The sequence below is a fragment of the Ranitomeya variabilis genome, chromosome 3 (assembly GCF_051348905.1).
Source record: "Ranitomeya variabilis isolate aRanVar5 chromosome 3, aRanVar5.hap1, whole genome shotgun sequence".
Taxonomy (NCBI): Eukaryota; Metazoa; Chordata; class Amphibia; order Anura; family Dendrobatidae; genus Ranitomeya; species Ranitomeya variabilis.
This window is the reverse complement of record NC_135234.1, coordinates 419,019,227-419,046,710: the sequence shown is the minus strand read 5'-3', so window position 1 is coordinate 419,046,710 and position 27,484 is coordinate 419,019,227. Positions and strand designations below refer to the sequence as shown.

At 42.3% G+C, this 27,484-nt stretch overlaps 1 protein-coding gene across 1 annotated transcript in view; it reads right to left on the bottom strand.

Moving 5' to 3' along the window:
• TEX14 (testis expressed 14, intercellular bridge forming factor) overlaps nucleotides 1–27,484 on the bottom strand; it is a 416,166-nt gene that overhangs the window by 19,819 nt on the left and 368,863 nt on the right. The window contains exons 22-25 of the mRNA XM_077296342.1: nucleotides 23,587–23,708; nucleotides 21,289–21,440; nucleotides 17,643–17,739; nucleotides 6,496–6,546 (exon numbers count right to left, since the gene is read on the bottom strand). Of these exons, the coding sequence (XP_077152457.1) occupies nucleotides 6,496–6,546; nucleotides 17,643–17,739; nucleotides 21,289–21,440; nucleotides 23,587–23,708 (422 nt within the window). The remainder of the gene's footprint in view (nucleotides 1–6,495; nucleotides 6,547–17,642; nucleotides 17,740–21,288; nucleotides 21,441–23,586; nucleotides 23,709–27,484) is intronic.

Sequence of the window (27,484 nt, the reverse complement as noted above, 5' to 3'; positions counted from 1 at the left end):
AACCAGGATCAGTAGACAAGAGCACAGCAGACTAGCTCTGATAACTACGTTGCCAGGCATTGAACTGAAGGTCCAGGGAGCTTATATAGCAACACCCCTAACTAACGACCCAGGTGCGGATAAAAGGAATGACAGAAAAACCAGAGTCAAAAAACTAGTAACCACTAGAGGGAGCAAAAAGCAAATTCACAACACACATACAAGGCACAAATACTGCCACACCATGTCCAGACCACATATTACCACTACAGTGACCGAATAATATCACATACAAGGGACAAATACCATCGCACCATGTACAAACCACATATTACCACCACATGGTAACCAATAATACCACATACAAGGAACAAATACCAACACAACATGATCAGATCACATATTACCACCACACAGTGACCGAATAATAGCACATACATGAAACAAATACTGCCACACCATGGCCGGTCAACATATTACCACCACATAGTGACTGAATACTACAATACTGATCATTAATAAAAAAAACAATACTATTACCATAAGTGCCATTATACTCAGGAGATCTGTACTTAGTATGCAGTGTCTGTGTACAGGTAATGCAGTGATCACCGGTGACATTATACACAGGAGCTCTGTATAAAGTGTCAGTGTACAGGTAATACAGTGATTACCAGTGACATTATACACAGTAGATCTGTATATAGTGTCAGTGTACAGATAATACAGGGATCACCAGTGACGTTCTACACAGGAGATCTGTATATAGTGTCAGTGTACAGGTAATACAGGGATCACCAGTGACATTATACGCAGGAGCACTGTATATAGTGTATACTGTACAGGTAATACTGGGATCACCAGTCACATTATACACAGTAGATCTGTATATAGTGTATAGTGTACAGGTAATACAGTGATCACCAGTGACATTATACACAGGAGATCTGTATTTGGTATGCAGTGTCTGTGTACAGGTAATGCAGTGATCACCGGTGACATTATACACAGGAGCTCTTATATAGTGTCAGTGTAAAGGTAATACAGTGATCACCAGTGACATTATACACAGTAGATCTGTATACAGTGTCAGTGTACAGGTAATACTGGGATCACCAGTGACGTTCTACACAGGAGATCTGTATATAGTGTCAGTGTAAAGGTAATACAGGGATCACCAGTGACATTATACACAGGAGCACTGTATATAGTGTATAGTGTACAGGTAATACTGGGATCACCAGTGACATTATACACAGGAGCTCTGTATATAGTGTCAGTGTACAGTTAATACAGTGACCACCAGTTACATTATACACAGGAGCTTTGTATTTGGTATGCAGTGTCTGTGTACAGGTAATGCAGTGATCACCGGTGACATTATACACAGGAGCTCTTATATAGTGTCAGTGTAAAGGTAATACAGTGATCACCAGTGACATTATACACAGTAGATCTGTATACAGTGTCAGTTTACAGGTAATACTGGGATCACCAGTGACGTTCTACACAGGAGATCTGTATATAGTGTCAGTGTAAAGGTAATACAGGGATCACCAGTGACATTATACACAGGAGCACTGTATATAGTGTATAGTGTACAGGTAATACTGGGATCACCAGTGACATTATACACAGGAGCTCTGTATATAGTGTCAGTGTACAGTTAATACAGTGATCACCAGTTACATTATACACAGGAGCTTTGTTTATAGTGTATAGTGTACAGGTAATAGAGTGATTACCAGTGACATTATACACAGGAGCTCTGTATATAGTGTCAGTGTACAGGTAATACAAGGATCACTAGTGACATTATACACAAGAGGTCTGTATATAGTGTCAGTGTACAGATAATACAGTGATCACCAGTTACATTATACACAGGAGCTCTGTATATAATGTATAGTGTACAGGTAATACAGTGATCACCAGTGACATTATACAGAGGAGCTCTATATATAGTGTCAGTGTATAGGTAATACAAGGATCACCAGTGACAATATACACAGGAGCTCTGTATATAGTGCCAGTGTAAAGGTAATACAGTGATCCCTGGTGACACTGCAGATAGTATACAGTGTATAGTGTCATTGTACAGGTAACACACTGACTCACTAGTGACGTCTCTATGTGAAGTCCTTCATCTTCGCTTTTCATCTTTATCCAGCACAGATCACCATCACTTCTTCCAGCCAGGGATTGTCTCTGCAGAAAATAACACAGTTATCTAGAACTCCGCTTGCAGAATACATTACTTAATTTTTTCCCAACTTCTACACTACACCAGATGAAGGAAAAAAGGCAACATAGTGTCGCTCTGCAAAGTAACAGGACCACCCCCTCCATTTAAAACAATATCCTCAAAAAATAAAATAAACACATCACTGCTGTAATAACATCCCTTAAATTTGTGGCCTCCCTGCTAACACTCTCGCACCTCTCCAGTCCATCCTTAACTCTTCTGCCTGACTAATTCATCTCTCTCCTCGCTACTCCTCTGCTTCTCCCCTTTGCAAATCTCTTCACTGGCTCCCATTCCCTCTGCGTATCCAGTTCAAATTACTAAGATTAAACTACAAGGCCATCTATAACCTTTCTCCTCCATATATCTCTGAACAAATCTCCCGATGTCTTCCCTTACGTAATCTCCGGTCCTACCATGACCACTTTCTCTCCTTCACACTTATTTGCTCCTCACCCAACCACCTCCAAGACTTCTCCCAAATATCCCCATCCTCTGGATTTCTTTGCCCCAACACATCCGACTATCAACCACATTCGGATCCTTCAGACTGAACCTGAAAACCCACCTCTTCAAGAAAACTTACAGCCTGCACTGACCCCGCTGCCTCCTCACCACTGCCAGAGCTACCGCCTCACTAACACTGGAGCTGCTGCAACCCTCAACCTACTGTCTCCTTCTCCACCATCCTGTAGAATGTAAGCCCGCAAGAGCAGGGTCATCTCTCCTCTCAGTCTGTGATTGTTAGTTTACTGTAAGTGATATCTGTAATTTGTATGTAATCCTTCTCATGTACAGCACCATGGAATCAATTGTGCTATATAAATAATACTAATAATACTAATAACTAGCCCCTATGGTAATAATATCCTGACCCCGTTTATCTCATTCCTGGCTCCAGCCATATGTTCTCCCATCCGGCCCTCATGAATATCCATTCTGCCCCCCTATGATCTCTCCATCTGTCTCCATCCTGCCCCATCTGTCCCATGATCCTGCTCCATCTGTCCCATGACCCTGCCCCATCTGTCCCATGATGCTGCCCATGTGTCTCCATCATATCCATCCTGCCCCATGATCCTGCACAATGTATCTCCATACTGCACCATGATCTTGCCCCATCTGTCTTCATCCTGCCTCATAACCCTGGCCAATCTGTCTCCATCCTGCTCCATCTGTCTCCATCCTGCCCCATAGTCCTGCCCAATCTGTCTCCATCCTGCCTCATTTGTCTCCAGCCTGTCCTGTGTCTCCATCTTGCCCCGTGTCTCCATCCTGCCACGTGTCTCCATTCTGCCTCCGCATCTCCATTCTGTCCCATGACTCCATTGTGCACCATGCGTTTACATCCTGCCCTCGTGTCTTCCATCCTGACCGTGTCTCCATTTTGCCCCCGTGTCTCCATTCTGCACCATGTCTTTACATCCTTCCCCGTGTCTCCATCCTGCCCCCGTGTCTCCATTCTGCCCCATGTCTCCATTCTGCACCATGTGTTTACATCCTTCCCCCGTGTCTCCCATCCTGCCCCATGTCACCCATCCTGCCCCCATGTCTCCCATCCTGCCCTCGTGTCTCCCATCCTGCCCCATGTCTTCATTCTGCCCCGTGTCTCCATCCTGCCCATGTCTCCATTCTGCCCCCGTGACTCCATTCTGCACCATGTCTTTACATCCTTCCCCGTGTCTCCATCCTGCCCTGTGTCTCCATTCTCCTCCATGTCTCTATTCTGCACCATGTGTTTACATCCTGCTCCTGTGTCTCCCATCCTGCCCCCATGTCTCCATCCTACCCCATGTCTCCATTCTGCCCCATGTCTCCATTCTGCCCCATGTCTCCATTTTGCACCATGTGTTTACATCCTGCCCCCGTGTCTCCCATCCTGCTCCCGTGTCTCCCATCCTGCTCCGTGTCTCCATTCTGCCCTGTGTCTCCATTCTGCCCTGTGTCTCCATTCTGCCCCGTGTCTCCATTCTGCCCTGTGTCTCCATTTTGCCCCGTGTCTCGATTCTGCCCCGGGTTTGTCGCTTTCAATAAAAATAAAAACAAAACTTTCTCCTTACCTGGCCGCATTCCTGCGGCGATGTTCCCTCCAGACATTTCAAGCACGGACTCACCGGCAAATGACAATGACGTCATACGCTGGCGACGTGCGTGCTGACGTCAGGTGCCAAACTCCGATTGGCTGGTGGCTTTAAACTATTAGGGTATGTGCACACGCTGCGGATTTTGCTGCGGATCATCAGGGGATTGGCAGCTGCGGATTGGCAGCAGCTTTCCATGCATTTACAGTACAATGTAAACCTATGGAAAACAAAATCCGCAGTGCACATGCTGCGGAAAAAAACGCGCAGAAACGTAGCGTTGTTTATTCTGCAGCATGTCAATTCTTTGTGCGGATTCCGCAGCAGTTTACATCTGCTCCATAATAGGAATCTGCACAAAATCTGCAAAAAAATCGCAGTAATTCCACAGGTAATCCGCAGTGCGGTTTACCTGCGGATTTATCAAAATCAGTCCGGAAAAATCAGCAGGACTTTCCGCAACGTGTGCACATAGCCTTACAGTGCGGGCCCGCACGGCAATAGAGTTTAACTTAATTTTTGCACCGACAGAATCCTGCTACTGGGGCCCGATGAGCAGAAGAGACAGGGCCTGATGCAGGCCCTTTCTGCTCATCGGGCCACATACGCCAGTCAGGGCACTAATGCCCTGATGGCGGCCCTGGCCGCGGGGACCGAGCAGCACTATTGACTAGTTGTACAGATGTGTCCGTGGGGGCTTTTCCCGACCCGCTAGCACTGATTGGCAAGCCTCTGCCTAGGTGCACGTATAGACAATGGCTTGTCGGTCTCTGTCAGCAGGAAGGGAGCAGCCACCAGAGACCTGCTTTAACGACTAGTCAATAGTGCCGTTCAGTCCCCTGCGGCTAATAAAAGTCTGTTTTTCTCTGAAACACCGCAGCGTATATAGCTGTGATCATACAGCCAGAGGCTGATACTGTACATGCTTGCTCACGGTTTGGGCAGCATGTATCAGCTGACGGGTTCACTTTAAAGCTGTTACCTTGTCATGAGAGATTTTACTGTAGGCAGTATAAAATAATATAAAATGGCAGTCATTCAATACATGGTCATCCATGTATCATGAGAGTGTCAGAACAGGACCTGCTCTTGCTCTTTTGCCTGATATGTCATGTCTATCAAGAGAGGCTTCCTACTTTGCTGTATGTTTGCATTAACTTTTTGCACTGATCGTAGTAAGAACACAGAGAAGTGACAGACGAGGAATGATAATGGGATGGACAGAAGAGAGAAAATGGAATCGTCTGCCAAAACAATAGGTGACTATGTGACCAAACACAGCTCCTCATAGCCTCCAGAGTGTCTAACAATGACGGCCACGTTGTTTCCCAGCTTTGAGTAGGAAGATCGGTTATAGAGCAATGCCTTGAGTTACATGTACTATAATTTGAGAACTTAGGCGCAATAACACAAAGGTTAATGTGTGTTCAAGGCTATTACTAACCAAGAACTAAAGTGATTTACAGTAAGGCTCGGACTGGCCAATAGGGGAACAGAGGAATCCGCGGTGGGCCCCTGTGCAGACATAGGCCCCCAACCTTCCTGTATGGGCAGTACTTGTCATAATTCACTTAATTCACTCTGTACAGAAAAAAAAAACAGCATCTCATCATTCATTAACCAAACTATCCAATTTATAATTATATACTGTAGAAATGTACGGTAGTTACATTTGTGAACCAGGATTGTGTAATATTTGTACGCAGGTGAAAAGTGGGACCTCAAAGTCAATGTTATTGGTGGGCCTTTGGCACCCCAGTCTGACACTGTTTACGGTAGAATGAGTATTTTCATAGAATATTAGAACATTAAGAATATTGGAGAAACATAACAACTACAAATCCCTTTTTCTGCATTGCAAATATCTACATATGAACTAAAACTATTACTTTGTATAATCTCAAAGTTGTCTTCTATTCATTTGGACAGGTGGTCTCATACTTTGATTTAGTCCACTGTTTATCAACAAACTTAGCAACCTTTAAATAACAGAAATTATCCCCAAGATACAGCTAAATAAACAGCTGTAATGCCTCAGCTCACTGTGTATAGGGCACCAGATTTAGGTGACACCTCTGTGCCAAGCATTAATAAATGTGAACCTTTGGCCTGGTGAACACAAGCATGAAAAAAACACATTTAGTATTCCTAATCAATTATCAAAATGCAACTTCATGACAAATTGCTTACCAGTTTTGTTCAGTGAACCCTGAGGTGCAGGCAGTGCATTTTCATCAGACCCTACAATAAAGGTATATATCAATATAATAGATTATCATTATAAATGCAGCCGGGAGCGTCTTGGTCATTTTCAGCTCCCAATATGTGCTGAAGTATGGAGTAGGATGATTAGGCTAATAGTTGCTTCAATGAATCAAAATTGTTCAGTATTGCTTAAAGAGGAACATTCACCAGTTTGAGCATGTTAAACTGTCCACTTCATTAAATAGTGGCTGCGCAGCCTTGTAAAATGTAATTTTTATTTTATTTATTTCTTTTCTCCATTGCAGAGATATTAGCTTGTAACGTTTAGGTTATAATTTATGTCATAGTACAACTGGACAACAGAGTTGTCACTGGGTGTGTTTACTGCTTCCCCTGCATGAGGTTGACCAATCATAAGCAGGCAGCGACATGCAGGGGAAAGAAGAACATGTCCAAGCAATAGATTAGCCACAGCTTTCTCATGTGTGAGACAAGTAATGACATATACAGCTCTGGCAAAAATTAAGAGACCACTGCAAAATGTTCAGTTTCTCTGATTTTTCTCTTTATAGGTATATTTTTGAGTAAAATGTAAATTGTTCTTTTATTCTATAAACTTCTCACAACATGTCTCCAAATTTCCAAGCAATAAATTTTGTTTTTGTTTTTTTATGAAGAGGATAAATGGTCAAAATAAAAAAAATAAAAAAACCTCAGTGCTTTCATACCTCAAGTAATGCAAAGAAAACAAGTTCATAATCATTTAGAAACAACAATACTAATGTTTTAACTCAGGAAGAGTTCAGAAATCAATATTTTGTGGAATAACCATGATTTTTAATCACAGCTTTCATGCGTCTTGGCATGCTTTCCACCAGTCTTTCACACTGCTTCTGGCTCAAAATGTAAGAAGTTCTTCTTTGCTTGATGGCTTGTGACTATCCATCATCCTCTTTTTTTTTTTTTAATTCGTTTATTAATTCAGAATAAAACAAACATTACACAGATTTGCATTTGTCATTGTCAATTACACCATAGTATACAAATAATTGCAGAGATATCCTATCCACAATTTACAAAGGTATTACACTGTGCATCTGTTACCTTATAGAATACCTATTATATAACTTAACTACTTAACCTTCTATAAAAAGTCGCCGGAAGGAAAATCATACGTAGATCCTGCTCTGCAAACTGTGCCCCCAAAACCGCCCATCTATCTCCTTACACCTATATCTAGCCTGTGTATATCACAGAGTGTGGTGAGAGGAATTCCATCTACCCCAGATCTTTTCGAATTTACCTGGACATCCTCTATTTTGGTATAGTGTTTTTTCATACGGGATAATCGAATTCACCAAATCTATCCAAGCCCTGAGAGTCGGAGGGGAACCATTCATCCATCTTAACGCCAGCACCTTCCGTGCCATGAAGAGTGTCTCTCGAAGGAAGATCCCAGTATAATGATCCCAAGTTTCCGCATCCCACACGCCAAATAAACAGGTCAGCAGCTCAGGCGGGACAGGAATCGACAATAAAGATGTTAATAATGTCGTCACCTCTTTCCAGAAACGTAGAACTATCGGGCACCTCCAAATCATGTGGATAAAGTCTGCATCACGTGCATGACACCGTAAGCAATCTGACGAGAGGAAGCGACCCATTCTGAAGAGTCGTGTCGGAGTCAAATAAGTCTGGTATATAATATATAACTGGGTCATCTTATTATTTACTGAAGGAGAAACTTTAGTTGGAGATTCCAGAATCTCTTCCCATTCCTCTCCCAGTACATCGGGAAGAAGTCCCTCCCACTTCCCTTTGATAGAACGGATAGTGGACCCATCTCCCACAGATAATACATATGTATATAGAGAAGAAATGAGTCCCTGAGGGACCTGCGATTTGAGGATGCCTATTAGAGGTAAAGATGAAATCGCTCGACCTGTACCTATATTTCGCATGTGCGACTGAAAAGCTGACCTTAGCTATAAATACCAGAAAAATTGAGATCTCGGGATGTTATAAGTGTTTTGTAGTTGTTCAAAGGATACAAAAAACCCTTGAGCATGTACGTCACCTACCGAGAGAACACCATATGAGGTCCAGAAATCAGTAGACGGGTGATTCAGTAGCTCTGAAAAATAACTGTTATTCCATAATGGCATTTCAGCTACTATATCTACAAATTTAATAACTCTTTTAATTTGTCTCCATATTAATCTCGCTAGTCGGAGTAAAGGCAGTAAACGAGGAGCACTGACTTTCTCTACCTCCAAGAACCCCAGTGGGCAATCAATCCGGGCAGAGTGAAGTAAATGACTCTCAGAGTTGGGCAAAGAATTATTGGGCATCCATTTATTAATCGCCTTGGCTTGTCCAGCTAGGTAATATAAATAAAAATTTGGCAGGGCCGCCCCACCCCCTTTTTTCGGTCTCTGCAGAGTAGATAATTTAAGTTTAGGCCTAGTTTTCCCCCATATAAAGGATGTGATTAAGGAGTTTAATTTTGCAAAAAAAGACTTGGGTATTGGCACAGCACTATGTTGAAAGCAATAATTAAGCTTGGGAAGTAATATCATTTTGATTAAATTAATGCGGCCTGCAACAGAGAGAGGGAGTTTGCTCCAAGTTATGAATTTAGATTTGACCATATCCAGTAATGGATAGATGTTAAGTTGAAGGTCTAACCGGCTACATTGAGACATGTGGATACCTAAATATTTAAAATTAGAAACGATAGGCAGAGGTGAGAGAGCCTCAAGACCAGGCATCAGATTATGAGATAGGGGCATCAGGGCAGATTTATCCCAATTTATATAAAGACCAGAGAATTTACTAAATTTGTCTATGGTCGCTATTACTTGTGGTAATGTTTCCTCCATTTTATCCATAAATATTATCATATCATCGGCATAAAGTCCTATATTATCCACACGGTCCGCTATGCTTATTCCTTTAAGGTCTATAGAGGATCTTATGCGTATTGCCAAGGCCTCTATTGCAAGGGCAAAAAGGGCCGGGGACAGAGGACATCCTTGACGAGTTCCTCTAAACAAGGCAAAAGAATCAGAGATAGAGTTATTCACAATTATACACGCCCTGGGATTCTTATATAATGTGTCTATCCCTCTAATAAATTTATCCCCAAAACCGTATTTCCGTAGACATGCAGAAAGGAAAGGCCATTCAAGAGAGTCGAATGCCTTAGCTGTGTCTAGCGATGCTAATGCCCAATTATTATCTAACTCTAGAGAACTGTATTGAATCACCGATTGGACCCGCCTGATATTGATGGAGGTACTTTTTCCAGGCATAAAGCCAGTTTGGTCTGGATGTACAAGATCTAGTATAATCGTATTTAGCCTAGTAGCTAAAATTTTGGTGAAGATTTTGTAATCTACATTTACCAGTGATATGGGGCGATACGATCCACACTCTAGGGGGTCTTTTCCCTCCTTCTTAAGTACTATAATATTTGCATCATAAAATGTTTCGGGCATGAGTTCTCCCTCCCATATACTCCGAAGTACCTTCAGCAAAAGTGGCGCCAAGTGACCATGATATTTTTTATATAACTCAACGGGAAATCCGTCGGGTCCAGGGGCCTTCCCAGTGGCCATATCCATAATAGCTTGCTCCACTTCCTCCAGGGTAAACTCAGCCTCCATGAAGGCTTGCTGGACTGGGCTCAGTGAGGGGAACGCTATGTCCGATAAATAATCTAAACACTCAAGGACACCAAGACCACTACCAGATCTATATAATGATTTATAGTAATCATGAAAACATCGGAGAATCCCTTCAGTGGAAGATACCAATGTACCATCAGGTGCCCGGATTTGCAATATTGTATTAGAGGTGTTATGTTGTCGTACCAAAAAAGCTAAAAGTGTACTGGCCTGGTTCCCCAATTCAAAATAGGATTGACGGGTAAAGAATAATTTGCGTTTTGATTTAGTATCTATGTGTTGAGTATATAACCTCTGGGAAGCAAGCCATTCCACCCTGTTACCACTAGTCTGGTTAGCCACATAGGCGGCCTCCGAATTCCTCAGCCGTCGCTCCATCTCCTCATCTTCCCCCGCCGTTGTACGCTTGATATAAAAGATCGTGGAGGATAGGCATCCCCTTAGGTATGCTTTTAGAGTATCCCAAAATAAACCAAGATTTTGAGGGTCTGGATGAGTGTGAATAAAGCATTTCAGCTGATCAACCGTTCTATCACTAGAATCTATTAATTTCAACCAAAAAGGGTTCAGTTTCCAGGGTATATTATTATTTAATTGACCGTACTTAAGTTTAAGAATAACTGGACTATGATCCGATACCCCCCTATTGCCATGTTCAACACTATCCACCCACAATGCCAGACCGCTAGATCCAAATATGTAGTCTATACGAGACAGAGACTGTCTAGTTGATGAGTGGCAAGTGTATTCCTTTATCTCAGGATGACGTATTCTCCACAGGTCTAACCATCCACTACCATCCATAAACAGTGCCAGCTGTGAGGGGGACTGGGAAGAGGGTTCCCCAGATATCACACCATCTAACCTCAGTCTATCCATGGAAGTATCCATAACTAAATTAAAATCTCCCATACAAATGACATTAGCATCAGGGTAATTTAGGGAGTAGCCCATTGCCATGCGAAGAATCGATATATTAGCCGGGGGAGGGTTATAGACACATAATATCACATATTCCCGTGTGTCACTAAAAGCGTGTACAAAAGCAAAGCGACCCTCGGGGTCCCGTCGTGCCTCCCTAGCTTCCCATCTAACATTTCTATGTATCAGCAGAGAGACCCCTCTTGAATAACTGGTATGAAATGCGTGAAGGGACCATTGCACCCAGGGCTTTTGTGTAGATTTAACTGTGTCTCTGGTCAGATGCGTCTCTACAAGAGCTACTACATGGGGATCATAGCGTTTAATCTGCGAAAAGACCTTGATTTTCTTTCTAGGGGTCTTAATACCTCGTATGTTCCACGTCATACATATAATCTCAGACCCCATATCCACACTTCAGAAAAAGGAAAGATGCACACGTAATCTGAATAGGAGTCAGGGACATCTCGCAGAGCACAAAATTACCAATGGCGACTAACAGACTTATCAAACAAACAAAACTAGTATAGAAACCCATACAAAATAAAACATGAACAGTAGAGGAGTATAATCCTATACTCCTACAGTCGAATAGAAAAAGGGATACCCTCACTGAAACCAGCGTCCGGTATTGTTGTTAAGCTCAGCACCCATATGGAGAGCTCTAATTTGTATTGCCATTAAACAAGTAGAACAGCTTAGGAGTCCGGCATACTAGACACTTTATATAACCGCAACCATTCGATTGCCTCTGCCGGATCTGTAAAAAACAAGGAAGAGCCCTCATGGACAACGCGGATCCGTGCTGGATAGAGCATAGAATAGACAATGTTCTTTTCTCTGAGCTGCTTCTTAACTTCCATGAACCGAACCCGCTGCTTCTGGAGCTCCATGGAAAAATCAGGAAAAATTGAAATTGTAGCGTTATTGAACTTAATAGGGCCCTTCTGTCGCGCCAAGCGAAGGATCGCATCTCTATCTCTGCAATTAAGGAGACGCGCCAAAAAGGGCCGGGGCGGGGTTCCAGGGGGAAGAGGTCTTGTTGTGACTCTATGGGCCCTTTCCACGGAAAATGTTGAGGAGAATCCATCTCCCAGAGAGGTTTTAAGCCAATCCTCCAGAAATTACTCAGGTTGCTGACCCTCTGATCGCTCCGGTAGGCCGATAATTCGAATGTTATTGCGGCGCAGTTTGTTTTCCAGGTCATCTGCCTTTTGTTTCCAGGCATTCACGGAGCCGGTAGCCTTTGACAACTTAGCTTCCATAGGGGTAATGGTGTCTTCTATATGAGACACTCTTATTTCAACCTCTGAGATACGCCCTCTCATAGCTTGCATATCATGGCGCAGACGACCCACTTCCGTGTGTACGTCCTCTATCTTTTCAGTAAGAGAAGATCTAGTGAGGGATATGGCCTGCATTAATTGCTCAGACGCTTGTTTAAGAGTGAGTTCGTCTTGCTCTCCCTCTTCATTACTGTCAGAGAGACGATTTTTCCCCCGTTGGTTCTGCATAGGATTGTTTCTGAGAGAGCGTACACTATCAGGGGCATCCTCCCTGGCATATTTCTTTAATTTGTCAGCAGCCCCGGCACCTCTGGAATGAGACATAGTAATCAGCAGAAGGACCCCACAAAGGATCACTGTTATAGTTATGGCTAGTCTATTCCACAGCAACAGTCCAGGCAGAGTGAAATATCAAAGCAGATCCCAGATAGGCTACTGGCCAGGCAGAGAGAGATTGTCAGGGATTTATGAAGCAGCAGCTGAGGATTCACCCAGGCACCGCGCCCCGAAGCAGCCTCACAGCCCCCACAGGCAGAGCAGCAGGGAGGGGGTTAATCCCTCTAAAGTTATGGCGCCAGCAGGGGACTTATCTGATAAGGGGGATGCAGGGCCCAATCTTCCAGGGCACACACCGCACCACCCCTTTATTATTTCGGGTTACCAGTACACTCCTTAAGCTGCACCGCAGGTGTATTGCAAAGCGCCGCTCTCCTTGCTGTTGGAGTGTGCGCTGTAATAATGTCCGCTGCTGCCCCGGGTACCGCCGACCGCTCCAGACCCCGCACCTGCAATCCGGTCCTCCTCAGCGTCCCTTCACCGCAGCGCAGGCATCCGCTGTACCTCAGGGGTAAAAACACCCGGCTGGTGCTGCGTCCTGCTCAACAGAGTGCGCGCACAAAGATGGCCGCCACAGCCCAGGAATTCTGCAGCCCTCCAGATCGCCTCCGCGCCCGTCACTCCAGGACCTGCCGACCGCCGACCGATGAGACCGCTGGGCTCCTGAAGTCCCGAGGGTGCCGTTCCCGCCTGTAATCGGTAATTTAGGGGGTTTTTAATGGCAGGATATAACTCAGGATGGCCAGAGCTCCACGAGGTGCGTCTTCTCTTTAGAGTTGCATAGCCACGCCCCCCATCCATCATCCTTTTGATTACATTCCAGAGGTTTCAATGGGGTTCAGGTCTAGAGATCGGGCTGCCCATGACAGGGTTTTGATGTGGTGGTCTCTTAATTTTTGCCAGAGCTGTAGTCTGTTTTCCTCACTGATCTCACTGCAGAGCTGTGTTTCATTACAAAGTGACAGGAGTAAAGTACAGATGAGCTTTCAGGTCAAGGCAGTTAGTGTGAGTGTAACTGCAGTTCAGCAAAGCTGACATCATTGTGAGAGGAAAGCTGTTTGAATCTATATATATACTTGTCTAAGGTCCACTTCCGTCTGTTTGTCTGTCTGTAACAGAAATCCCGCGTCGCTGATTGGTCGCGCCAGCCGCGACCAATCAGCGATATTGGGGCGGGATTTAAACACCGCTTCACTTTTTACTATTGATGCTGCCTATGCAGCATCAATAGTAAAAACATATAATGTTAAAAATAATAAAACAAAAAAACCCCAAACATTATATTCTCACCTTCTGGCATCCGCGCCAGCCTTTCCCGCTCCTCGCGGCGCTCTGGTCCCAAGAATGCATTGCGGCAATGATCGGAGATGACGTAGCGGTCTCGCGAGATGATGACGTAGCGGTCTCACGAGACTGCTACATCATCTCGGGTTATTGCCGCTAGGCATTACTGGGAACGGAGTGTCGCAAGGAGCATTGCTAAAGGCCTGGGCTGGATCCGGGGGCTGCCGGAAGGTGAGTATATAACTATTTTTTATTTTAATTCTTTTTTTTTTAACAGGGATATGGTGCCCACATTGCTATATACTACGTGGGCTGTGTTATATACTACGTGGGCTGTGTTATATACTGCATGGCCTGTGTTATATACTGCATGGGCTGTGTTATATACTGTGTCACTGTGTAATATACTACGTGGGTTGTGTTATATACTACGTGGGCTGTGTTATATACTGCGTGGGCTGTGTTATATATTACGTTGCTGTGCTATATACTACGTGGCTGTGCAGTATACTACGTGGGCTGTGCTATATACTACGTGGGCTGTGTTATATACTGCATGGCCTGTGCTATATACTATGTGGGCTGTGTTATATACTGAGTGGGCTGTGTTGTATACTGCGTGGGCTGTGTTATATACTACGTGGCTGTTAAATATACTACATAGGCTGTGTTATATACTGTGTGGGTTGTGTTATGTACTGCGTGGGCTGTGCTATATACTACGTGGGCTTTGTTATATACTGCGTGGGCTTTGTTATATACTGCGTGGGCTGTGTTATATACTGCGTGGCCTGTGCTATATAGTACGTGGCTGTGCTATATACCATGTGGTTGTGCAATATACTACGTGGCTGTGTTATATACTACGTAGTTGTGCTATATACTACGTGCCTGTGCTATATACTACGTGGATGCGCTATATACTACGTGGGCTGTGTTATATGCTATGTGGGCTGTGAGACTCTTTCCCCAGGGCCCTCAAAAACCTGGAGCTGGCCCTGGCTTCACTGATTGGTCATGCCCGACCGGGAACAATCAGCGACAGACGCAGTCCGGCCGCGAATTGGCATTGGATTTGAACCACACTTCGCTAATTGGTCGCGCCCGGCCGGCCGAATCCTGTGTATTCATTGCATTATTTTGAAATCTTCATAAATAAACTACATACATATTCTAGAATACCTGATGCGTTAGAATCGGGCCACCATCTAGTTGTTTATAATGAGACAAAACTCAGCTCTGCTGTACTGCCCCTCCCCTCACACTGATTGCCATGAGATGAAAGCTGAAAGGTGTTTGTAATCAGACTCATGTCTGCTCTCTTACTCCTGACACTTTGTTTTATACAGCTCTGCAGCCATTATTTCACAATGTCATTTTAACAGGCCAAAACTGGTGAAAGGTCATCTTTAAAAGTCCGACTGGTTGGGCTATAGATGGACCACACTCTTTATTATAGTATTTGGAAATATAGACATGGCAAATGAGTTCTGCCAATCAGAATTCTAATGCATATCCACTAGAAAGATAACCAATATTGCCAATGCAATGTGTGACGACATTGGTGGAAATGTATGAATCTTTATGTGCATCGTAGGCACCTAATTCAAGTGATGGTGCTTGATATAGACAGAATTACAGATAATGTGTAGGTGTTAAATTCATCTCCTCTTATATCAGCAGCATAAGATGAAGGTTTGCACTAGGTAAAGCCATTTTATTAATAACAATTATATAAGCAATACACAAAAGAATGTGGTGACAGGAAAATTACACCTAAAACATAATTACAGTCATTATATTTTTCCATTATGTTCAGTCTCTGAAGGGATAATTTTATGGAGAAGGCTTACAGCCCATGTATGAGACGTACGCTATTAGATGTACTTTGTAGGGGTTGGGCTTTTTTATTGAAGAGATTATTTCAGAAACTGAAAAAATGAGTAAAAATCTTGGGTAAAATGCATCTTATTATTTTAAAGGGTTGCTCCACTATTTTTATATTGATGGCCTAGCCTATGGATCTCATCAATGTCAGATCAGTGGAGGTCCGACACCAGGCACCCCTATTGATCAGCCATTGTTGGTGCTGGCAGCAGCCAAATGTTAGCAGTTGCAGAGCTGAGCAGCACAGATCTGACAACCGTGCTATAGCCGCTGACAGATACTGTATGTCCATAAGGGTGGATTTGCAGTACTCGGGAGCGCCCGCTACGCAGATGTGGTATTTAGCTCTGCAACTGCTAACATCTGGCTGCTGCCAGCACCAAGAACAGCTGATAGGTGGGGATGTCAGATATTGAACTTCTATTGATCTGATATGAATTACCTATCACTGTGGGCAGCACGCTGGCTCAGTGGTTAGCATTGCAGCCTTGCAGCACTGGAGTCCTGGGTTCAAATCCCAACAAGGACAACATCTGCAAGGAGTTTGTATGCTCTCCCCGTGTTTGTGTGGGTTTCCTCCCACATTGCAAAGATATACTGACAGGGAGTTTAGATTGTGACAGTGATGATAATGTATTCAAAACTATAAAGCGCTGCGGAATATGTTAGCGCTATATAAATAAAGATTATTATTATTACCTATCCTACAGTGTCATTTCCACCCATTCAGCCGTTTACATATATATTTAAATATACAAGATTAGATTGAAAGAGGCAGCACTCCTGTCTACTAAAAAAAAGGTGAAAAAAGTTTTCTTTTTTTTCATAAAATTCTTTTTGTAATTTTATGTGTATTACATTGTATTGTTTTTATTGTCTACACATGTCTGTGCGTAATTGTAAAGTGCTGCGGAATATGTTGGCGCTACATAAATAAAAATTATTATTATATATTATTAATTATCTTCTGTATCCAATAATAACCTCACATATATATATATATATATATATATATATATATATATATATATATATATAATATCTATCTGTATCTCTCGTCACCTCACGCTCATCCTCGCTCCCTATATCCACCTCATACCTCCATTTATTCTGTCGTTACTGCACAGTATTGACCTCTTCGATGTTAGATAACTACACAACATGATGCAGGAGGCAATATATATGCAATACATTTACAGTACAAAAATCCACACTATTTTTAAAGAATGTATATTGATAATAGACTTCATCTGACATATCCTATTTAGTTTCACGTAACAGTTTTAATGGAACAACACCTTTAGATTATGCCAAATTATGGGTTAGGACCGAAAGTTTTTTGTTCACGCAATGCAAAACTGAGTGCCACGTTTTTCTCATTATATTTATGGACTGGACCCCTACTGCAGCACCATATTCTCCTTGACGGAATGCAGTATATTTCTATAACACGGTACAAAGATATAAATACCTTCATGAATTGGTTCATATAAGTTCACATGCTTGGGGTGTTTTGAGTGCTAGGTCCTACTCATATGCATAGTTTTTTCTCACTAGGTTCTGTCAATTACCTCCAACACAGTTCTTTGATATACGGTAACTTTTTATTTTAGACTTTCTTCTGAAAGGTTTTTTACTCTAACCATATAATCTTATCTGTGAGGAGATACTGATGCAAAGTACTGAAAGGAATTCTGACATGATAATCATAGGAACATCTCTACTACACCTGACTCCTGGTTCTTGACAGATGTGATATTTACGTTCTCATCTTTCGTAAGGGATGTTTCTTCCTGACATGAGCTGATGAAGTCAGATGAGTGACACTACACAAACATAACACAAAGAATAAGTAACTGGCAGATACGATATGAGCTTTGGAAACATACGCAGCTTATATCCTTGTATCCTCTCTCTTTTTGCTCTTGTAGCTGGGTCTAGCAATTATCTAGCCAATATCAACCAACTCTAAAGGCTATGGGCATGATAATTTTGTCTAAACCTTGGCTTAATATTATGTTTCAGTGATAGTGTGGCGCCATGAGGACTGTCCACTAATAGTGCAATAAATGAGGAACACTCACATGGCAGAGAGAAATGACAGCCACTTGAAATATGGTTTGGCTGGTGAAGTTAAATAGGTTGCCACATGACAATCCTTTTTCTTAGAAGGATCCCCCAACAATAAGCTGAACCCAGCAGTATTGATTTAATTTTCCTGCAGAGCCATCACAGGGAAAGTGATGCATTACATAGTTCTCATTAAAATTACTGTACTGGGAGCAGCTTGGCAGCTTTTCTCCACTTCAGCTAATTAAAGCAGTTATGTGGGTGTATTTTATTTTTATACTATGGGCCTAAGAACTAACAGTCAGGTAGTTGCTAATTGGTGTCTGTGTTTTCATACAGTGGGACTATAGGGTTAGTTATCGGGGAGTCTTATTGACGCCTCTCCATTACTAACCTTGGGGCTTGATGTCACCATACAATACAAAGCTGACATCAACCCCCTCAACTATCACCCCACTTGCCACCGCTACAGGGCAAGTGGGAAGAGCCGAGCAAAGTGCCAGAATTGGTGCATCTAATAGATGTGCCTTTTCTGGGCAGCTGCTATTTTTAGGCTGGGGGGGCAATATCCGTGGCCCCTTACCAGCTGTCTGCTTTAGCAAGGCTGGTTGTCAAAAATGGGGGGACCCCACGTCGTTTTTTTAAATGACTGATTTAAATAATTAACCCCTTTCTGACCTTGGACGGGATAGTACGTCCGAGGTCAGAACCCCCGCTTTGATGCGGGCTCCGGCGGTGAGCCCGCATCAAAGCGGGGACATGTCAGCTGTTTTGAACAGCTGACATGTGCCCGCAATAGTGGCGGGTGAAATCGCGATCCACCCACTGCTATTAACTAGTTAAATGCCGCTGGCCGGGCGGCCGGAAATGAGCGCATCGCTGACCCCCATCACACGATCGGGGGTCAGCGATGCTTCTGTATAGTAACCATAGATGTCCTTGAGACCTCTATGGTTACTGATCCCTGGTAGCTGTGAGCGCCACCCTGTGGTCGGCGCTCTTAGCACACCTGCATTTCTGCTGCATAGCAGCGATCTGATGATCGCTGCTATGTAGCAGAGCCGATCGCGTTGTGCCAGCTTCTAGCTTCCCATGGAGGCTATTGAAGCATGGCAAAAGTTTTAAAAAAAAAGTAAAAAAAAATGTGAAAAAAATAAAAAAAATATGAAAGTTTAAATCACCCCCCTTTCTCCCCATTCAAAATAAATCAATAAAAAAAAAAAATCAAACCTACACATATTTGGTATCGCCGAGTTCAGAATCGCCCGATCTATCAATAAAAAAAAAGCATTAACCTTATCGTTAAAAATAATTTGAAACGCCAGAATTACGTTTTTTTGGTCGCCGTGACATTGCATTAAATGCAATAACGGGTGATCAAAGAACGTATCTGCACCGAAATGGTATCATTAAAAACGCCAGCTCGGCACGCAAAAAATAAGCCCTCAACAGACCCCAGATCATGAAAAATGGAGACGCTACGAGTGTTGGAAAATGGCGCAATTTTTTTTTTTTTTTTTTTTTTTTTTTAGCAAAGTTTGGAATTTTTTTTCATCACTTAGGTAAAAAAGAACCTAGTCATGTTAGGTGTCTATGAACTCGTACTGACCTGGAGAATCATAATGGCAGGTCAGTTTTAGCATTTAGTGAACCTAGCAAAAAAGCCAAACAAAAAACAAGTGTGGGACTGCACTTTTTTTGCAATTTCATCGCACTTGGAATTTTTTTCCCGTTTTCTAGTACATGACATGCTAAAACCAATGATGTCGTTCAAAAGTACAACTTGTTTCGCAAAAAATAAGCCCTCACATGGCCATATTGACGGAAAACTAAAAAAGTTATGGCTCTGGGAAGGAGGGGAGCGAAAAACAAACACGGAAAAACGGAAAATCCCAAGGTCATGAAGGGGTTAAAAAATATGGCGAGGGGATGCCTATATTCTTGATAACTAGCCTTGCTGAAGCTGAAATCTGAGGGTTGCAGCCCCCAGCTGTGAGTTTTGCCTCGCTGGTTAACAAAAATACAGGGGAACACGCTGTTTTTTTTAATTATGTATTTACAGCGCAGGAGCGGCTGATAAATACTCCTATCCGCCGGTCCTGCTCTGGCTGTTATTAGCAGGTGTCGGATGATGGGAGCAGTTGTTCCATCAACTGACACCAGTGACCGGAGGTAAACTTTATACCTCCGATCACAGCTGAGCGCTCCCGTTGTCTTTTGACAGCATGGGAACCGTGGCCCACTGATCGGCGGGGATGGTTTCACTGTCAATCAGAAGCGGTGTTTTCCGCGGTGTCATGCACATGACAGCGGCAGAAAACACTAGATGTTCAGGCCCCCTATTCAAGTGAGTGAGGTCCAGGTTTGGGACCGGGTACTGCTCTGGTACCCGAACACGAACTTTTTGTAACTGTTCAGCCGAACCCCCGACGTGAACATCCAGGTGTCCGTCTCTAGTCATAGCCCCATGACAAAAAAAAATGATAGAACAGGGTAACTCCTTTAATATAGGTTCCATGTGAGGGATACCTCCATTGTGGGATCACAATACTGTAATAGGTACTGGCTAATAGTTTTGTAATCTGACAAACCCTTTAATGATAGGAAGGTCAAAATTCTCTCAAAACTAGGAATCATGACACACTGGGTAACATCAAGAGGATGTTAACACAAGGCAGATCTGCCGCAGAAATTTCTTCTACTGAAGACCAGTTTCACACTTCAGAATGGAGTAATTTTAACATCAAGAACATTAATTTCTGCAAGCCACATTAAGGCCCTGTTCACACTGTGTTTCTGCAATGCATTCAGGGATTCTGCCCGAGTCCTCCTAAAAACAGGAGTCATACGTACCCCCTACGAGGCCATAGGCTGCTAAATGAGTTCATTTTAACTCAGCCTGTGTTCTTTTACTGAAAGTGTCCATTAGTTCAGATGGGCACAAAAACATGGTACACTACATTTCTCTGCCCATCTGAACAGGAATTTTCAAGAAAAAAAAAACCAGTTTATTTCACCTCTGTTCATATTATTGCAACCTATGGCCGGGCCCCGTCAGGGTTCATTTAAATCCCATTTTTAGGAGGATTCAGGAGAAAACCCTGAAAGCACTGCAGAAACACAGTGAGCACAGGGCCTTAGGTAAATTAACATTGTAGTGGATTCTTCAACAGATCTGCTGTGTGAGAATTCACCCTTCCAAATGCTGATGCACAGCCTAGGGGTATGAATAACAAGTCTACTGTGCAACATATTCCTCAAACAACACTTTTTAAGTGAAGAAAAGTTTGGAAACTTCACATTACCATAGCAGACACAAAGCATTCTGATGTTTTACTTGAAACATTTCTGTTTGATGACGGAGATGCAATACTTCTCTCATTAGCAGTATTAGGGCTTTTTAACTGCTTTTCTAGAAAAAATCTTCTTTTAGACGTAGCACCAGGCATCAGTTTTCCTGTAATGTCAACAAATTTAACTATTTAGCACAAACAAAAGGGCCATATAATTAGTCACAAACACATTTTGCATAATCATTCTAGTCCACATATTTTATCTCATAAGATCTCCTGTTGCGACCTGGAAACAGTCAGCAAGTTGTAGATGATGCATATACTGTGTGTTACGACAGCTGCTTTACCTAACTGTGTCTCATATTTTAAAGGATCATTAAAAAGTTGGCTTGTTTACATTTTTTTTTGTCCTTATTTAGTCCAAGTGAAGATGAGCGGATCGATTCTCGAGACTCCGATCCGAAGTTCGGGGACCAGGTCAGTGCTACCTGGCACATAGATGATAGGCTTGCAAATCTCTTACCTTCTAGCGGCCTGTGGTTGACTCGCTCACTCGGTTGCTCACAAAGGTAGAGACACAGTTTATTAAAAAGTACAGCATAAACCATCAAAGTTCATCAAAATAATCACGGCCTTTGTGGCATAGTGGGAAAACAAAAGAAAACATACAGCACAATCCATGTGGTTGCGGGTATCTTCCAGCTCAGGAACAACAACAGAGTTGTCCTTTAGTATAAACACAGCTCTGGAGCTCTTGCCTCCAGACACACAGAACACTGAATGATTCAGAAGGCAGACTATTTACCTCCTAAACCTCACCCTGGGGTGGAGATATGGTGAACAGCCTCCCACTCACTCTACACTTGTTCACTAAACGTAGCTCTTAACATGGCCGATTAAACCCTCTCAGCACTTAGTGTGCTGGAGCATTTTTCTAGGTTCATATCACTGAAGCTAATAACCTCAGTGATGCATGCCACCAGTCCAGCACTTTCCCCAGAGCATTATTTAATTTGTTGGTGTTGGTGCAATGTCATCTGTACAACATGACATAGAGATGATGTCACGCCAGCTCCGGCTAAACAAAACCAGTGCTGGGGACACCAGAAAATAAGAGGTTTGTGGGCCTCCCATCTAGCTGCCAGGTACCACTGACCTGGACAAGAGTCCTGCAAATCGATCTGCTCTCCTCTACATCCAAGCCTATAAAGTAACAAACTGTGCTTTTACTTACCCTCCTCCGATCCACCGATGCCTCTTCATCACTGCTCCGGTGTTTGTTCATCGGCTGAGAATTAGAGACAGGTGGTTCAACAAGCAAGTGACGCTTAAAGGTGTATTACCATCTCCAAGATCCTATGCAAATATGTAGAGGTTGTAATAATTATAATAATAATCTGTTTAATACCTCAAATTAAAAATGTAGTATAGTTATTCTGATTCACTATGTAGATTACTCCATGTGCAGGCATTGCAGTAGCTTAGGTATCCATGGTTATAACCATTAACAGCTTACTGTCACTATATGAGTGGTCGTAACCATGGATACCTAAGCTACTGCAATGCCTGCACGTTTGTTAAGCAAATCAAATGAACTATACTACATTTCTAAAAGGAATTTTCTAATAATATTATTACACCTACTACACATAGGGATAGGATCTTGGAGATGGGAATACCCTTTAATGCTTATTTTGTTGTTTTAAAGAATTAAGAGCCCTGGCTCCAATTTTGACTGAAAATTGACAATCACTTCCATGTCAAAATGTCACATCCTTCCTGTAAAGAACAAAAATGCAAAAATGTCTATATTAAATATTTATATACTACCGAACATTAAATAATAATAATTTAGGGTTACTGCAAACTAAGCAACTTTGAAAGAGAAAATAATTTAGGTTTAGTTTTAGGCCAGGTGCAGCCGAGCATATAAGTTTCATCCAGAAAACTGGGGCGATTTTTATCTAATTTTATCCATTTTTATCGTCGGTGTGCGATCTATTTTCATACTTCTACATTAAAAAATATACATGATCAAATACAGTTGTCTAGGTTTATAATACAAACGTATTCGTAAAAATCATTTACTGAAATGGGCGAGTCTCATCTCCGATTAATTTATGACTTGCTTGGACCAAAAACTATTCAAGATGTTATTTATTCTTCATTAATTCCTGATGCTACAAGGTATTTGATCTTGTGAAATTTCTAAACAGATTTCTAGCTACAAAAATAACTAGAAGTGTAATATTATCTGAGCAGCAGAACCCAAATACTACATGAAACAAGTGAATATAAACCTGTCCATACCTGGGCTGATTGGAGTGCTGTGTCTCGCTGAAGTTTCACTGTTTCCGGGAGTAGTACATTGCAATGGAGTATTTTTCTGATCGATTGAAATACTTGACAATTCATCAACATTTATAAGAGACCTAAATATATGATACAAACTAAATGTTTCACTGTTCATTCTACAAATGTTGCAATAAGTTACAGCAAAGTATAATCTGCTTAGCAGTGGGGAATAAAGAAAATATCTAATTAGGCCATGTTCACACGAGATGTATTTGTTGAGGAATTTCTGCAGTGGCAATATCAACACTAAATTGTGCGACTATTACTGCAGTTTCTGCTATGCTATGAGAATATATTGGCAGGGTGATAAAAAAGAAGTATGCAAGTGCTATGCGATCACCATATAAACGTCATTCTTGATTAAAACAAATGACACCAAACTAGTGACGTAAAACACAGAGGTTTAACCCCTTAGTGACAGAGCCAATTTGGTACTTAATGACCGAGCCAATTTTTACAATTCTGACCAGTGTCACTTTATGAGGTTATAACTCTGGAACGCTTTATCGGATCCCGCTGATTCTGAGATTGTTTTTTCGTGACATGTTGTACTTCAAGTTAGTGGTAACATTTCTTGGATATTACTTGCGATTATTTATGAAAAAAATGGAAATATGGCGAAAATTTTTAAAATTTTGCAATTTTCAAACTTTGTATTTTTATGCCCTTAAATCAGAGAGATATGTCACAAAAAATAGTTAATAAATAACATTTCTCACATGTCTACTTTACATCAGCACAATTTTGGAAACAATTTTTTTTTTTGTTAGGGAGTTATAAGGGTTAAAAGTTGACCAGCAATTTCTCATTTTTACAACACCATGTTTTTTTTAGGGACCACATCACCTTTGAAGTGATTTTGAGGGGTCTATATGATAGAAAATAACCAAGTGTGACACCATTCTAAAAACTGCACCCCTCAAGCTGCTCAAAACCACATTCAAGAAGTTTATTAACCCTTTACGTACTTCACAGGAACTAAAACAATGTGGAAGAAAAAAATTAACATTTTACTTTTTTTTGCAAACATTTTACTTCAGAACCATTTTTTTTAATTTTCACAAGTGTAAAAACAGAAATTTAACCACAAATTTTGTTGTGCAATTTTTCCTGAGTACGCCGATACCCCATATGTGGAGGTAAACCACTGTTTGGGCGCACCGCAGAGCTTGGAAGTGAAGGAGCACCGTTTGACTGTTTCAATGCAGAATTGGCTGGAATTGAGATCGGACGCCATGTCGCGTTTGGAGAGCCCCTAATGTGCCTAAACAGTGGAAACCCCCCACAAGTGATACCATTTTGGAAACTAGACCCCCCAAGGAACTTATCTAGATGTGTGGTGAGCACTTTGAACCCCCAAGTGCTTCACAGAAGTTTATAACGTAGAGCCGTGAAAATAAAAAATCGCATTTGTTTTCACAAAAATGATTTTTTCGCCCACAAATTCTTATTTTCACAAGGGTAACAGGAGAAATTAGACCACAAAAGTTGTTGTGCAATTTCTCCTGAGTACGTCGATACCCCATATGTGGAGGTAAACCACTGTTTGGGCGCACCGCAGAGCTTGGAAGTGAAGGAGCACCGTTTGACTTTTTCAATGCAGAATTGGCTGGAATTGAGATCGGATGCCATGTCGCGTTTGGAGAGTCCCTGATGTGCCTAAACAGTGGAAACCCCCCACAAGTGATACCATTTTGGAAACTAGACCCCCCAAGGAACTTATCTAGATGTGTGGTGAGCACTTTGAACCCCCAAGTGCTTCACAGAAGTTTATAACGTAGAGCCGTGAAAATAAAAAATCTCATTTTTTCTACAAAAATGATCTTTTTGCCCCCAAATTTTTATTTTCACAAGGGTAACAGGAGAAATTAGACCACAAAAGTTGTTGTGCAATTTCTCCTGAGTACGTCGATACCCCATATATGGGGGTAAACCACTGTTTGGGCGCACCGCAGAGCTTGGAAGAGAAGGAGTGTCGTTTTACTTTTTCAATGTAGAATTGGCTGGAATTGAGATCGGACGCCATGTCACGTTTGGAGAGCCGCTGATGTGCCTAAACAGTAGAGACCCCCCACATATGACACCATTTTGGAAACTAGACCCCTTAAGGAACTTATCTAGATGTGTGGTGAGCACTTTAAACCCCCAGGTGCTTCACAGAAGTTTATAACGTAGAGCCGTGAAAATAAAAAAATCGCATTTTTTCTACAAAAATGATCTTTTTGCCTCCAAATTTTTATTTTACCAAGGGTAACAGGAGAAAATGGACCCCAGAAGCTGTTGTACAATTTGTCTTGAGTACGCCGACACCCCATATGTGGGGGTAAACCACTGTTTGGGCGCATGGCTGAGCTCGGAAGCAAAGGAGCGCCATTTGACTTTTCAATGCAAAATTGACTGGAATTGAGATCGGACGCCATGTCGCGTTTGGAGAGCCCCTGATGTGCCTAAACAGCAGAAACCCCCCAAAAGTGACCCCATTTTGGAAACTAGACCCCCCATGGAACTTATCTAGATGTGTAGTGAGAACTTTGAATGCCCAAGTGCATCACAGAAGTTTATAATGCAGAGTCGTGAAAATAAAAAATATATATTTTTTAACAATAAAGATTTTTTAGCCCCCAAGTTTTTATTTTCACAAGGGTAACAAGAGAAATTGGACCCCAAAAGTTGTTGTCCAATTTGTCCTGAGTATGCTGGTACCCCATATGTGGGGGTAAACCACTGTTTGGGCGCATGGCAGAGCTCGGAAGGGAAGGAGTGCCATTTTGGAATGCAGACTTTGATAGAATTGTCTGCGGGCGTTATGTTGCCTTTGCAGACCCCTAATGTACCTAAACAGTAGAAACCCCCAACAAGTGACCCCATTTTGGAAAATAGACCCCCCAAGGAACTTATCTAGATATGTGGTGAGAACTTTGAATGCCCAAGTGCTTCACAGAAGTTTATAATGCAGAGTAGTGAAAATAAAAAATATTTTTTTTCCCCACAAAAAAGATTTTTTTAGCCCCCAAATTTTTATTTTCACAAGGGTAACAAGAGAAATTGGACCCCAAAAGTTGTTGTCCAATTTGTCCTGAGTATGCTGGTACCCCATATGTGGGGGTAAACCACTGTTTGGGCGCACGGCAGAGCTCGGAAGGGAAGGAGCGCCATTTTGCAATGCAGACTTTGATAGAATTGTCTGCGGGCGTTATGTTGCGTTTGCAGACCCCTAATGTACCTAAACAGTAGAAACCCCCACAAGTGACCAAATTTTGGAAACTAGACCCCCTAAGGAACTTATCTAGATATGTGGTGAGAACTTTGAAAGCTCAAGTGCTTCACAGAAATTTATAATGTAGAGTAGTGAAAATAAAAAAATATATTTTTTTCCAACAAAAAAGATTTTTAGCCCCCAAGTTTTTATTTTCACAAGGGTAACAGGAGAAATTGGACCCCAAAAGTTGTTGTCCAATTTATCCCGAGTACGCTGATGCCCCATATGTGGGGGTAAACCACTGTTTGGGCGCACGGCAGAGCTCAGAAGGGAGGGAGTACCATTTGACTTTTTTAGCGCAAAATTGGCTGTCGTGTTTGGAGACCCCCTGATGTACCTAAACAGTGGAAACCCCCCAATTCTAACTCCAACCCTAACCCCAACACAGCCCTAACCCTAATCTCAACCCGATCCATAATCCTAATCACAACCCTAACGATAATCACAACCCTAACCCCAAAACAGCCCTAATCTCAACCCTAACCATAACCCTAATCAAAACCCTAAATCCAACACACCCCTAACCCTAATCCCAACCCTAACCCTAATCCCAACCCTAATCCCAAACGTAACACTAATCCCAACCCTAATCCA